This window comes from Electrophorus electricus, chromosome 7 (genome assembly GCF_013358815.1).
Source record: "Electrophorus electricus isolate fEleEle1 chromosome 7, fEleEle1.pri, whole genome shotgun sequence".
NCBI classification, from domain to species: domain Eukaryota; kingdom Metazoa; phylum Chordata; class Actinopteri; order Gymnotiformes; family Gymnotidae; genus Electrophorus; species Electrophorus electricus.
The window spans coordinates 12,272,300-12,287,299 of record NC_049541.1 but is presented as its reverse complement, the minus strand read 5'-3'; the positions used below and the strand labels follow the sequence as shown (position 1 = coordinate 12,287,299).

Here is a 15,000-nt window from a genome sequence, read left to right as displayed (position 1 = left end):
CACACACACACAAAGTCAGGCTGTTCTGAAAGAAAAAAGACAAGGAAATTAAAAGAGGGAAATCTCATCTAAGCCCCATATTAAAATACCTCCATATCTCTCAAACACGTGCGGTAGCTGCATATAATTAGACCAGGAACTGCTCTAGTTCTCTCTGAGAGGCAGCATAGGTTTGTAAAAGACAACAGTGCCACTTTTCCACCGACAAAGTGCTGCTGGTGACTGAGCTGATGACACTTCCCATGAAGCCGTTAAAGAACGGACGTGTGTTTCCACTGGCTCGAGAGCCCCGCCATTACGCAAGTGCTTGTGGGTGTTGTATCATACAGAAACAGAAGTTGGAAGACTTCATGCAAACTACACAACAGAACGAGCTCTTCGTCTGTACAGTTTGCTTCTCTCTTTGAGGACGTATCTAACCGTCCAACTTTACGAGGTGCCAGTCGCCTCGTAGGTGTGTTGGTTCCAGACCAAGCAAGATTTCTGGCTGAGAACCTGTGATATCACGGCAGAAAAGTGCAGCGATGTTCGGTACTTTGGCTCCAGCACAGGCACCGAGGAAAGAGCTCTGAGACGCCTCACTAAGTACGAATTATGTTTCAAACTGTGGCTCTGTGCTGACTGATCCATGCGTACTTGACACACTTAATTATAATTAATAATGAGAATTTAAAATGTAATTTTAATTATAATTAAAACAAAAATGAGACAATCAAGAATTAACTAACCCGCCCCCCCAAAAACACCTACGCATTTACACACGTACACACACACAAAACCAACAAGAAACATGTTTACTGAGGCATGGGAATTTCACTTCCTGCGTAATTGAAAAACTGGCTAAAGCCAGGATTTTCCGTCACCCTCATCCCTTACTGTACAGTTTTTTAAAATCATATCTCGCAGGAAGCTTATCCGGAACTTTCTCCCATTGAAGCAGAGCATGCCTCACTGGCAGCTGCGAAGCCTACCCCATCACGTTCCCATAGTGATTCAATTTGCTAGAGCCTGGTGGAGCTACATGTCCATAGTATCGACTCCACATGTAACCCTCTACACACACACACACACGACACACTCGTTTTCACCAGCCCTTACATACTCACATTCAATGCGAATCTGCTCCATCTCGGTCACCTCAGCGATGGACTCCTTCAGGTCTTCCACAAACTTGAGCAGTTCCTCAGAGCTCTGGGCACAAAAGTTCAGGACCTGCTTCTTATCTGAGCCAGAGACTGGAGACACGATGCTTATCGCATGGGGATAGTCTGACAGTGAGAGAAATGGAAAGAGAGCAAAAGGATTTTTTTCACTCTCTTATCATAACAGCACAAAAGAAAGGTCCATTATGTGTTCAGTGCCGCGATCAGACCACCGGAACTGGGTTAACATTGATGACATTCATTCTGAGTCCAGCTGGAGTAAATGTGTAGCCAGTGATGTTAGAGTGTGTGATTAAATGTGGGGAAACCCAGGCTTGAGAGAGGGCTTCTCCCACTGCAACACCAGCTTCTGACATTACCGGCTTCCTGTAGCACGTCTGCATGTATCGTCCTTTATTTACAGATCAAACCACACACACACACACGCACACAAATGCACACGCACACACATGTGCACACAGGCTGTGTATTAACCAAATTTGCCCCGCAGTAACTCAGTTGCCTTTGTTGTGTGTTGCCTGCTCGCCCCTTTGGCAGCAGCTGCACTCACTGGACATGCACGCTCAAATGTTTGTTTGGATTTCACACTACTCGCGCCCAATCGAATCGCTCAATCACAACAGACGAGAGCAGACAGTAAAATATAAGTGGCAACGATCTCACAGCACTTAATTAAAGCACAGCTGCTGAGAGAAAGAGAGAGAGAGAGAGACAGACAGAAAGAGGGAGGGCCAGAGAGAGACACAGAGAAAGAGACAGAGAGAGAGAGAGACAGACAGAGAGAGAGAGAGAGAGAGAGAGAGAGAAACAGAGAGAGAGGGGCAGTTTATGGGAAAATGACATATCCTCCTAGTTGCAACTAAATGTTTGATATTTCCTCTCTAATTTTGCACAGGATTCCTGTCTAAAACAAGGTCATTGTAGACCCAGAGGGGGAAGGTTTGTGCAGAGGCTGAGGGGCCTCAGGCCCGCCCACCTCGCCGTACTGCACAGCCTACAGTGTGGGTAGATCCAGCCAGTCCTCCTACATAATTACTCACATTATTGTTTTTGTCTTTCACCTTTTTTCTTTCTCAACCTTTTTCTCTTTCTCAGTTGCATGATTTTATTTCCTTCTTTGGGTTTAAACCACTATATAGAGCTCTGCCCTAACCATCTTCTTCTCATTGTTATTAATAATCATAAATAGACAAACAAACACTTGACATTAATAATAACAAATAGCAATAGTGGAGAGCTTGGGTGGCCTTACATTCGTTTTCAAACAGGTGGAACTGCATGCCCAAAAGACCCATGGCTTTGCAGAAGGTGTAGGCAGCTGAGCTCTTTTTCTTCGGACACAACTTCAGTATCTGAGGATCAGAAGAGAACGCGCATTACAAGGTCAAGAAAAACACCGCAAACCAAAGACTACAAACCCCAGCACTCCGGCCAAGCGAAGACTACAAATCCCAAAACTGCAGGATAGTGCATGAGTTTCATGGACTTCAAAAGAGGACTCATAGGACTGGGAGTGAACGGCCCATGTGGCTACTGAAGCGTTTTTTACATGTGGATAAAAGGAATACTGCCATTAACTCAAAGAGCGAGAGAGAGAGAGAGAGAGAGAGAGAGAGAGAGAGAGAGAGAGAGAGAGCAAAAGAAAGAAAGAAAAGGCTGCTGTACAGATACAAAGAGAGATGAGAGACTTCTGTCTGCTTAGTGCATGTCCTAGAATCTCAGTCACAAAGGTGGAGTATTAAAACTATACATCACTCTGACATCCAGGAGTGCTGAGCACCTCTAAAAAAGAGTAACATCCAGTCTCTCTGTAATTAATGCCGCAAACCTTGCGTAAGCCTAACTAACAGAGTAGTGCATAATCACACGCGGCTGACCCATACCTGTTAGAGCCTTCGAATTATTGTTTTTTTTTCTCCCATGTTTCATATCTCTAACTTCATGACCTTCATTTTATAATGAAAATGGGAAGGTTAACGATTTGCGTAATTAGAGGTTTTTCCCTTTTGTGCCAAATCAACACTTTGGTTGTACAGATCAGCGATTTGGAATGAGTGTGTGAGACAGCCCCCCCTGGGCACTATGACTTCTGCTCAATACCTGTATAAAAAAAAAAAACTCACTTTGATTTTTTTCCTCACTCTCGAGGAGATTAAAACGGGAACATGTAATTATGAGAACAGTTTAATACATGGGTGCGATAACCTCTGAGTCCCCCTAATGGGTGCATTAATTATAAGAGATGGTTAATCTGTGATTAAATTCAGGAGCCATTCTGTATGACTCTGACCAAATTAATGACTTATCCAGAGAAGTGAAGCGAGCAGGAAGAAGAGGACTGTTGTTGACCTCAAAAGTTTCGCTCCCAAAGTGGACAATGGATGAAGGATGATGTCTCTGCAGGGCGTTGCGAAACACAGGGCTAAGCACAGTCCTGCCCCAAACTGCCCTGCCAACATGACGAAATGGCAGGCAGCTACAGCGATGAGGGCAATAAATGCTTGCAACTATGAAGGAGAATCCTGATAATTACCAGCTCTGAGGTACCGAGGGACATTTCCTCTTAACAACATTAAAAAACATAAAAAACATTTCAGCACAGCAGAATTCAAAATGGAACAGCTGCAGGGAGGCTCTTTTGTTATTAGGTCTGAAGGACCTTGTTTACCATGATTTACATTTACCTGACACTTTTATCCAAAGCGACTTACACTTATGAGTGAGCACAACAGGGGCAATTGAGGGTTAAGGTACTTGCTCAGAGGCCCAACAGTGGTAGGGCTTGAACCCGCAACCTTTTGATCACAAGTCAAGTACCTTAACCACTGAGCTACCACTACCCCCAGGACACCACAGTGCACTCTGTAAGTGAGGGAGCAGGTTCGGGGGTGAGCTGGTAGGTTCCTACCACAATGAGGTCATTAAAGAGGAAGACCTCCCTCTGGTGAGCAGCTTGCTTCTGGGCCTTATTGATGTCGGTCACCTCGAAGAGACGACTGCAGCACACGAGTCTTCGGTGGGGCACTGACAAGACCTGAGGATGGAGGGAAGAGTCACGAAAGGCTGTCTGCGAAAAGGGAAGCAACACTGGGCGTGTGAGCATGGGCAACAGGAGTCGGTGCACATTCAACAAACACCATCCGCTACCAAGTTTTATGGGCCGAACATATTTGGGATTTATGGGGCCAGTGTCCTCCTCTGTCTCTGGCTGCAAATTGATATTCCACCCCATTACATATCAGGTGTTTTTTTCCCCCCCAAAGCTTGTGGCCTGAGAAGTCTGGGACAATTTGAAATATTTCTACCCTGTGTAGAACACGGTGATGCCGCGTCACAGCAGATGTTGGGTTTCCTTCATTTTTTTTATACATACTGTTTTTTAAAATGATGTTTACAGTGGTCCCCATACTGTGTCCACACTGTGCTTTTGAAACACTGGCCTCAGCACATCAGTTATACTTTGGTGTAAAATGCACTTCAACCACCAAAACACGTCATATTTCAACCAAAAGTGAGACTGGTAACTTACTAGACTGGTGACCAAAAGACTAGTAACCTATAAGACTGGTAACTTACAAGACTGGTAACTTACAAGACTGGTGACCTATAAGACTAGTGACCTATAAGACTAGAAACCTATAAGACTAGTGACCTATAAGACTGGTAACTTACAAGACTGGTGACCTAAAAGACTAGTGACCTATAAGACTGTTAACTTACAAGACTGGTAACTTACAAGACTGGTGACCTTTAAGACTGGTGACCTAAAAGACTAGTGACCTATAAGACTCGTGACCTAAAAGACTAGTGACCTATACAACTGGGAACCTAAAAGACTGGTAACCTAAAAGACTGGTAACTTACAAGACTGGTAGCCTAAAAGACTAGTGATCTAAAAGACTAGTGACCTATAAGACTAGTGACCTATAAGACTAGTGACCTATAAGGCTAATGACCTAAAAGACAAGTGATCTATAAGACTAATGACCTATAAGAGTAGTGACCTATAAGACTGGTGAACTATAAGACTGGTGACCTAAAAGACCAGTGACCTAAAAGACTGGTGACCTATAAGACTGCTGACCTAAAAGACTAGTGACCTAAAAGACTAGTGACCTGTAAGACTGGTGATCTATAAGGCTAATGACCTAAAAGACAAGTGACCTATAACACTAGTGACCTATAAAACTAGTGACCTATAAGACTGGTGAACTATAAGACTGGTGACCTAAAAGACCAGTGACCTATAAGTCTGGTGACCTATAAGTCTGGTGACCTATAGTCTGCATACACGCCTGTAAACACCAGCCAGACAGTGCAGAGAAAGCAGGGGATCAGGGGCAACTGCATGAATACTGGACCTCTAGCTTTAGTTCAGAGCCATGAACACTCAGTCGCAGTATCCAAAATCATTTTTACACATTCTTGGGATTTTCAACAGTGACCATTTTCTTGGGTCAGCCCGTGTTATTGAAACATACCTGCCTGGGCAGACCAGGCTGAGTTCCAGTGAACTGCTGGAAATCAGTTTGATATTCTGCTCAGGTAGTCACTGCTCAATATGTGCTGCATGGTGGTGAAGGTGGGTGCACACCTGTGATTTCCTCTTCCCGAAGGAAATTAAATATTCAGGGTTTTTTTTTTGGTTTTTTTTATAGGGAGGACATTCAGTTCATAACTGCTAAAAACAAATATAAGAGTGACTGTTGGTCTGGACGACTGAACACTCTGTTCTAGGGTCAGTTCAACAAATGGGAACAATGAGGTATTTATATGATTTTAATGACCTTAATCCCAAAATAGCCTCCCAGCTGGCATCTCTTCATCCATCGCTCTGTATACCATGAACACGCAAACACACACACATATACCCCCCATACACACACACACATACCCACACACACGCAAACGCACACACATATACCCACACACACACAAACACACACATAAATACCCCCCCCACACACACATACCCACACACACGCAAACGCACACACATATACCCACACATACACGCACACACACACACACACACACACACACATAACCACACACACGCAAACACACACACAAATACCCCCCCACATACACACACGCAAACACACACACAAATACCCCCCCCACACACACACACATACCCACACATACGCAAACGCACACACATATACACACATGCGCAAACGCACATACATATACCCACACACACGCAAAGGCACACATATACCCACACACACACACGCGCACGTACACACATGCACACACTATTACTTGCATTCTCTAATATAATGGCACAATGGATATGAGGTTAAAGTTCAGAATGGTAACTTTATTCAAAGTGTTTTTATATTTTTATATCCAAGTGTAAACCATTTAGGAATGACACTCCATACCCTCTATTTCCCGCCACACCCTCTATTTCAGAAGCCTATAGGTAGTTGGGCAAAGTAAGATTATATTACGTGGAATGATGATCCTAAATTGTAAATCTTCTTGCCTGGAGTCTAGCACCTCTAGTCCTCAGCAGACTGTGGCTGCCCTCCCCAGACATGCTTTGCCAGGCCTGAAATGCAGCAGTTTTCACTTCCTGCCTGTTTCAAGGCATTTCTGCTTTCTCATCCTGATAATTAAGTAACAACTAAACCCTTAAAAGACAATCTGAGGTGTTGTGACATGTTATAGAGAGGGGAACTAAGATAGAGGTTTGGGATAGTGTAGGAATGTGAACTGGAAAGGCACCCTACAGCTCAGTAGCTAAGTGGGATTACTGACTGCTTCTAGCAGTATATTATACAAACAGAGGTTATGGAGCATGCTCAGTAAAGCTCAGTGCCGTGTGTCTGACTGGATGCAAGTTTCTGGGAGGTTTGGTGTGATAATTATGCTAGGAAAAGGTGAGCGTGTGTGTGTGTGTGTGTGTGTGTGTGTGTGTGTATGCGTGTGTGTGTTGATAGAAGGATGTATTTAATGCTGCCTTTGAGGACAAAAACATTGCAAACTGGAGTTACACTAAATCACTAAGGAAAGTGTGTGTGTGTGTGTGTGTGTGTGTGTGTGTGTGTGTGTGTGTGTGTGTGTGTGTGTGTGTGTGTGTGTGTGTGTGAGCTGTACGGGCATGAGTAACTGTGTTCACCCAGTAAAACATAATGCCAAATCATCTGAGTGACATGGGTGACACATACAGGGCCTGTCAGTGCGCACACACACACACACACACACACACATACACACAGACACACACATACACACACACACACACACACACACACACACACATACACACACACACACACACACACACACACACACATACACACAGACACACACATACACACACACACACAGACAGACAGACAGACAGACAGACACACACACAGACACACACACACACACACACATACACACACAGACACACAGACACACACAGACAGACACACACACACACACACAGACACACACACACACACACACACAGACAGACACACACACACACAGACACACACACACACACACACACACACACACACACAGACAAATGCACAACGGACACTAAAGGGTGGAGCCGCTTCTATTCATCGAGGCTCAATCAGCATTCATTTCTTTCTTTGTGCCTCTTCCATGTCATTCTGATTCCTCCTCAAACCTGACCAAACCTGTCTCCACTTGTCCTTGGCCAGCTCATGCTGGACAGGGCACATCAACTCGCGTCAGCAATAAGGTCACGTCAGCCACGGTGAGGCCAGGGTGAGGTTTACTCTGACCTCAAGGACTGATTGGCACCAACGGTCTCTGGTGGCAGACAGAGACAAATCTGTGAGGCACATTTGCTTAAGAGTGTATGTGCATAAGAGTGTATTTTAATCACTGAACAAGAATGGAGTGTCTGTTGGCCTGAACGATAAGAGTGCAGGGTAATAACGGGGTAATAAGAGTCTGAGAGCTGATGAGAGGCGTGTGGTAAGTGAGTGTGGTGAATGGCGGTTCCTTATACTGCAGGTCCTGTTGTCGAGGGCTTGACTGGGTCAGGGGGTTAGCAGGTTATTACGGAGGTTTTATTAAACTTGTTCTCAGAGACTGATTAGGTAGTGACTTGCAATCAGGCAGTTTGAATGAGTGGTCTCAGGTTTTTGCACTCACATGCAGACATTCACACACACACACACACACACACACACACACACACACACACACACACACACTGACAGAGGCACGCATGCAAAAACACACACATAGACAATCACAGACACACACAGACACACTGTCACCCCCATACTCACACCTCAGGTAACGTGAAAGCTATGTGAAGGAAAAAGTGGCCTCACCGTCTTCATTCCCACAATGCTCTGCTCCACCTTGGTAACGTAGGTGACGTGGTCCTCATTAGAGCGGAGCTCTCTCTGCTGAATACGCTCATAGATGCCCACAACCATGTCCCGCGGGATATCTGCTCCATCATCTACTCCTGTACAGAACACACACACACACGCGCACACACACACACACACACACGCACATACACGTACATACACGTACACACACACACACAGGTGCACATACACGCATATATACACACACGCGCATGCACATACACACACACACACACACACACATGCATACATGCAAACATACACAAACACACATGCACACACACACACACAAAAACACATAGCACAGATTAGAGGATTACACATAAACAGCACAGATTAGAGTATTTCTCTCAACCTCTTCTAGAAAGCTCTGTCTGCTTGTGTGTGTGTGTGTTTGTGTGTGTGCGTGCACGTGTGTGCACACGTGCATACATGTGCAGGCAAATGCATACACGCTTGTTTCCAGGCAACCGTGTTCAAATCCTGCAGGCATTGGCCTACACTCCTAAGGTACACACACTCCAATCTGGAGGCTTGAGGAAATCCTCAAATCCTGAGAATAATGAGTGATTGGGGAGGAAAGTTAGCATCCGACAGCACTGCTCCCTCTCCTGATATAAAGGCTCGCGGTGACAGGACAGGGAAGGCAGCCATTACCACAATGTCTTGTGTAGGGCAAAATCACCCACAGAAAACTTCACAATTCACTTGACTTTGGTTAGACAGAAAATAACTTTCTGCACCTTCGAAAACACATTCATATTCAAGTAAAAATATTAATCCCATACTTGCGAAGTGCCTAATGGGGCTAAATACATGAATGACTTTTTTGCTTAGCATATTTATAAATTAGGTGGGAACCCCGTGTCATTAACTAACATCTGACACACAAATGAAATTCTCATTACTTCTTAACTAGCTATTACTTACAATATAAAGAAGAGTGTGTAACATTTACTTTGTGTATTATCAACAAGTATATCATTAAGTATACACTCTTAAGGAAAACGGTCCATTACTTTGCTCTCAGCTAAACCAGACCCCACAGAACTGGCCGGGGCAGGCGTGGAGGGGTGGTGGTGCTTGGGGGTCATCTGAGTGCTATCGCCATAAATTAGAAATGTGTAAATAAATATTGTTCAACAAGACAAAATGTAGCCACAGAGGGGCCTTGAGGATGCCATTACTTGTGCCACTGGCAGCAGTTGAGTCTATTAAGGGGAGTGATGACTACGATAAGAGCAGAAAGGCAGAAAGGGAGATCGCACTACTCAAGTACAGACAGAAGAGTTAAGAGGGCGGGTAGAGACAGAGAGCGAGAGAGCAAGAGAGAGACAGACAGGGAGACAGACAGAGGAAGAGACAATGAGAGACAGCGAGAGAGAGAGAGAGAGAGAGAGAGAGAGAGAGAGAGAGAGAGAGAGATGTTTGTGAGACTGAAGCTACGGGTAAATATGAGGTGAATTTGTTTTCTCTTTTTTCTTTATCTCAAATTGCTTTTCTTCTGCTGTTTGTATGAGAAAACTGTCATGCTTTCAACCTAGAACTTAGTTTATCCATCATTTTTTAAAAACATAACTGTTTAAAACATGGTATCTAATTTTAAGATGTCTCTCCATTTGCTTTTATCAACTGCAGGTATTTCAAGGCTTTAGAGAGAAATGACAATGAACAGGGAGAGCGTATATCACAGGAACAGAGTGTGGATGTGAGGACATAGCACATACAATCAGTTAACATCTGTCACAGTGTTTATGCATGTGTGTGTCTAGAGAGAGCAAGAGAGAGAGAGAATGAGAGAGAGCACAATATAACATTAGAATGCTCTTCACACAGATGGCTTGGACATCTTGGATCTGTTTTCATTAAGTTAACCGCTAGCATGCTTTGAAAGGCCATTCATTAATGTCCTCTTTTGATTCTTAATTGCATTCACCCCCTCAATTAGTCAAGTGAATGATGATGCCTTCAATCTCAGAGAGAGAGAGAGAGAGAGAGAGTGAGAGAGAGAAAGAGAGAGTGAGAGCACAAAACAGAGAGAGAGAGAGAGAGAGAGAGAGAGAGCACAAACAAGAGTCAGAGAGCACAAAAGAGAGAGAGCACAAACGAGACAGTGTGTGAGATAGTGAGTGAGTGAGAGAGAGAGAGCACAAAAGAGAGAGAAAGCGTGAGAGAGAGAGCACAAACGAGAGAGTGAGAGAGAGCACGAAAGAGAGTGAGAGAGAGAGTGAGAGAGAGAGGAAAGAAAGGCTAAAGAAAATTCCAAGTCAGACGGGAGAGAGAAAAACGGAGCATGAGAGCAATCATGTGGCATATTGTAATACGTTGTGGGTGCCAGCATTGATTTCCTCATTTCATCTAATTGTTTGGAGCAGCTTGGCTGAATGCATTAAAGACACTCGCTATTGATTTGGCCTTTTCTTTGCTTTTTCCAATGACAAAGTTAAACCACGATGCTCTGGAATGTAAATGACAAACGCTACACAGCATCGTCAAGCAGCCCTGATCCCACACTCCCTTCACCACAGCACTCGGGAACAACGCCGTGCCTTCCCACCTAACATCTGCAGTGATGTTTCAGCCTTTAGTCTGAGATGAGAGTTTGAGCCCCTCACGCAATTATATTCCCAGGCAACCTGCCTATTGATCCATGCGTAGTTCATTATACACTCTGCTTTTTTTTAGTTGTGACATGTTACGCAAAATTATCATTTGGACTGTCATCATAGTAGATCACACAATATACAACAAGCTTTGGGGTTTTTTTTGTTTTGTTTTTTTTGTTTTTTAGCAAAGGTGGTCACCTTGCGCAAGTTCTAGGTGTGCTGGTACCTTCATTTCTGCTTCTGCTCTTGAGCTACCAAAGCCCCTCTGCATTACACAAAACAAAGAGTCTGTTATGGGCAGCATTACTGTTGCAGTAGGCTGGGATTGAACCGGGCTCATCGAAGGACTTGCACGGGTTCGGTTGCAGTCAAACGAAGCAGCTTGCAGCGAATCTCAGACTGGAGCAGCACCCCTGAATGGCTATGGAGGTGCGGGCTGCCCCAGGGTCTCACCTCGCAGGTTGCGAATGAAGTCCTCAAGCATCATCTTGCGGTCAGGCTTGATGTTGGGGCTGTACATGTCCGTGTTGAGGAGGATGATGGCGAAGGCCAAGATGAAGATCGTGTCCGGGTTGTGAAACTGCTGCACCACATCTGGGTTGCACATGCAGTAGCGCTGGCTAATGGAGAAACCGAGAGAAACAGAGAGAACCAAGTGTGGTGGACAGAGTCTGTCTTTAGATGTTAGCAGAGAAAATTACTTCTGAAAAACAAAACAAAAAAACAAAAAAAAAGCCCCAACACTAAAACTTTACATGGGAAAGAAAAATTCAACATTGTGTTCACGTTACATTCTTTTTTTAAAAGCCATTTTTTTCATTATAGCATTAAATGAGCCAAGGTCCCATTTTTCTTTAGAGTCCCAGTACGGTTCCTCTAGGAGCAGCAGTTAGAATAACTTTCAGAAGTGTTTAATAGTCCTCTTTGCAGGGCAACAAGACGATTTACGAGCACTGGTGCAGAGAAATGTGAACACCCTCAGCACTGTGCCTCTCCGACGAAGACCTTGCACGAACCGCACATTCATAAAAATGTGTGCGGGTCAGCTCATGTGGTAAATAATGGACTACTGTTTGTATATGGAGGGAGTCTAACTTGTAGCGAAGCACATAAAGTTTTCAGAGAAACAGGACGTTTCGGACAGGGGTCCTTCATCAGCTGTGCATGCAAAGGGCTTCATGAATATAAATATATCTGTAAATACTATTTGAATATATACTGTAGGCACAAATCTTGCCTGAGATCAGAATGAGCTGTGTGCAGGATTTACAGAGTCAGAGAAGAAAATGGACAAACAGATATGTCAGTTCGTCACGAGGACACGTCTCACCTGCTTTCTGCACTTTCAGCTCCCTCTCTGATCTTTGATAAGTTTCTTTCTATTACCTTTCTATAGAGCCACACATTTTAAACGTTGAGATGTGGAATGATAACACCTTCGTGGTTCAGCTCATTATGTAAGTGTCACTCCAGAATGGGATTCCAGCTCAACCGGCTTTTTATTCACACCCTTCTGTCTTTTATGTTTCGTACATCTGATGCATTATCATTTGATATGCAAACAGTATCTTACATCGAAAAAGATGTAGGGTGCGTATTTCCAAATAACAGCACACCACACCAACTACAACGCAGGTGCTGAGGGCCGTGTGCACAAGTGAAAACTCTCATTTCAGCATTTCCAGGTGTCAGCTCTCTCCAAAGGCCTGGGTCTACTGAGCTAGATGATTGGATCCTACCCAGAGGACCACTACCACCTCACCTCTAGGCACACACACACACACACACACACACACACAGGCACACACACACACACACACACACACACACACAGGCACACACACACACACACACACACACACACACACACACACACAGCATTGGCTGCACTGCTATAATACAGACGCTCCATTGTACTCTGTCCTTACATTTTGATGATATTGATCTGAATGGATTTGAAAAGAACAGCAGAGCCAGAGCAACATGAAGTTCAGCTAGAGATCATCTAAACCCCCCCCCCCCCCCCCCCCCCCCCCCCACACACACACACACACACACAACAGAAGGGTGGTTTTGCATTGTTGTTCAGCTTCATTGAGATTTGGAAGAGTTGGCAGGCACACAAACGCATTAATGCGCTCACTCATTGGAGACCAACTGCTATGGTTACCATTGCTTTCCTACTCATATCCATTTATTCATCCTTCTTCATCTTGCTCCTCATTTTTTGAGGAGGTGGGGGGGCAGCTTGTAAAATATCAAAGGAAGCAGGAGGTTTGAGACATGGACTGGGTTATGTTACCCAATCACGAGTATTTTATAAACCAGCAGCACACACACATACGCACAGGCACATGTGCCCACACATTCACACACGCGCAAACACATTCACACACATTCGTGAAGCTGTGACTTAGCAAACGCTCATGTGTTTCAAAAGCAAACACGCATTTCTTCTAACCAGTGGTACAATGGAAGAAATAAATCGTATGTTTGGTTTTTTTCCATAAAGCTCTTCTCAAACTGTTTTGGTCACTGAAGTGAATAGTGACAATTCCAGTGACAATGGGTGCACTAGCATGTGATATCTTCTCAATTACCAACCCACACCTGGTATCTGCTCTGTCTCTCAGCGCGCACCTGCCCCACATTCTAAATCCCCTTATGTTAAGAGAGCCTGCGCTATCTGAGACTGATAAATAGGTCTTTAATTACAACAGTTGAGGTCAACTTCAAGACATTCAATAAAAGCACCTCATCAGACTGCTGGTATAACAGAGGAGTGATTGAAGATGTCTCCCCATTTTTATGGAACAGGCTATGACCTACCATTCAAGTAGACTTGGCTTTGGCTATTACTGGCACAGTAATACCTATTGAACCATCTCTGAACAAGTGAGAGATAGATTTACGCTACATCTCAGTGAGCCAAAGTTGCAGGACTTTAAAAAATAGTCTCGATTTTCAATCCATTATGGAAGGGAATTAAAAAGGTGGCGATTAAACGAAACTCCACCAGTCTTCGTCGTGGCTGAACAAATCCATTTCCAGTTGTATGTCAGGTGAGTGAGAGCAGGCTGAGGAGAAGCCCTAAACGCCGCTGAGGAATGGCCACAGGGGGCTCTCTGGGATCTCGCCTTATCTGGGCCTCCCATATGGAGCTGGCGGAGGTGCTGAGAGTGGAGCGACAACAGGACTCTGTGTGTGTGTGTGTGTGTGTGTGTGTGTGTGTGTGTGTGTGTATGTATGTGTGTATGCATGTGTGGTCTCACCTGAATGCCTCTATGAGTCGCTCCACTTTTTGTGCTTCGCCCTGCACACGGATATGAGCCTGGAACTTTCTTAAAGCCTCATCTAGCTCCATTCCAGAAAAATCCATCTCATCTACTACACAACTGAGAGAGAGAGAAAGAGAGAGATAGAGAGAGAGAGAGAGAGAGAGAGAGAGAGAGAGAGAGAGAGAGAGAGAGGGAGAGATTTATAAAAGGAAAATAGATAGTTGGTGGAGGCAAACAAAGTACAGTAGGAACAGCAGAAGAAAAGTTAATGGAATTAAAAGAAGAGAGAAATACACTGAAAGCAAGAAAGAGGTGAAACCAGCTTTCCAGGTGAGCTTCTCTCTAGAGCGTATACACAAGTTTTAGTATGCATGTCTATTGCTGATCAGCCACCACAGCTACTGAGACTTACACAGCTCTGAGGAAAGGTATCAGAAGAATATTTAACAGAGAGACAGAGACCATTGGCATGTCAGTTTCCCGCATGTTAACCATGCATGGATGTGCTCAGACTCTCTCAAACACCACATAGAGGAAAACACACACACACACACACAAGCATACACAAAGCTGAATTGTAATTAGAAAT

General features: G+C 44.3%; 1 protein-coding gene across 3 annotated transcripts in view; it reads right to left on the bottom strand.

Moving 5' to 3' along the window:
- iqsec3a (IQ motif and Sec7 domain ArfGEF 3a) overlaps window positions 1–15,000 on the bottom strand; it is an 80,737-nt gene that overhangs the window by 6,158 nt on the left and 59,579 nt on the right. For all 3 annotated transcript variants that reach the window (XM_035528639.1, XM_027020668.2, XM_035528640.1), the window contains 6 exons: window positions 14,406–14,528; window positions 11,587–11,753; window positions 8,483–8,622; window positions 4,072–4,197; window positions 2,416–2,515; window positions 1,107–1,268 (listed from right to left, as the gene is read on the bottom strand). In XM_035528639.1, coding sequence (XP_035384532.1) covers window positions 1,107–1,268; window positions 2,416–2,515; window positions 4,072–4,197; window positions 8,483–8,622; window positions 11,587–11,753; window positions 14,406–14,528 — 818 coding nt within the window. The remainder of the gene's footprint in view (window positions 1–1,106; window positions 1,269–2,415; window positions 2,516–4,071; window positions 4,198–8,482; window positions 8,623–11,586; window positions 11,754–14,405; window positions 14,529–15,000) is intronic.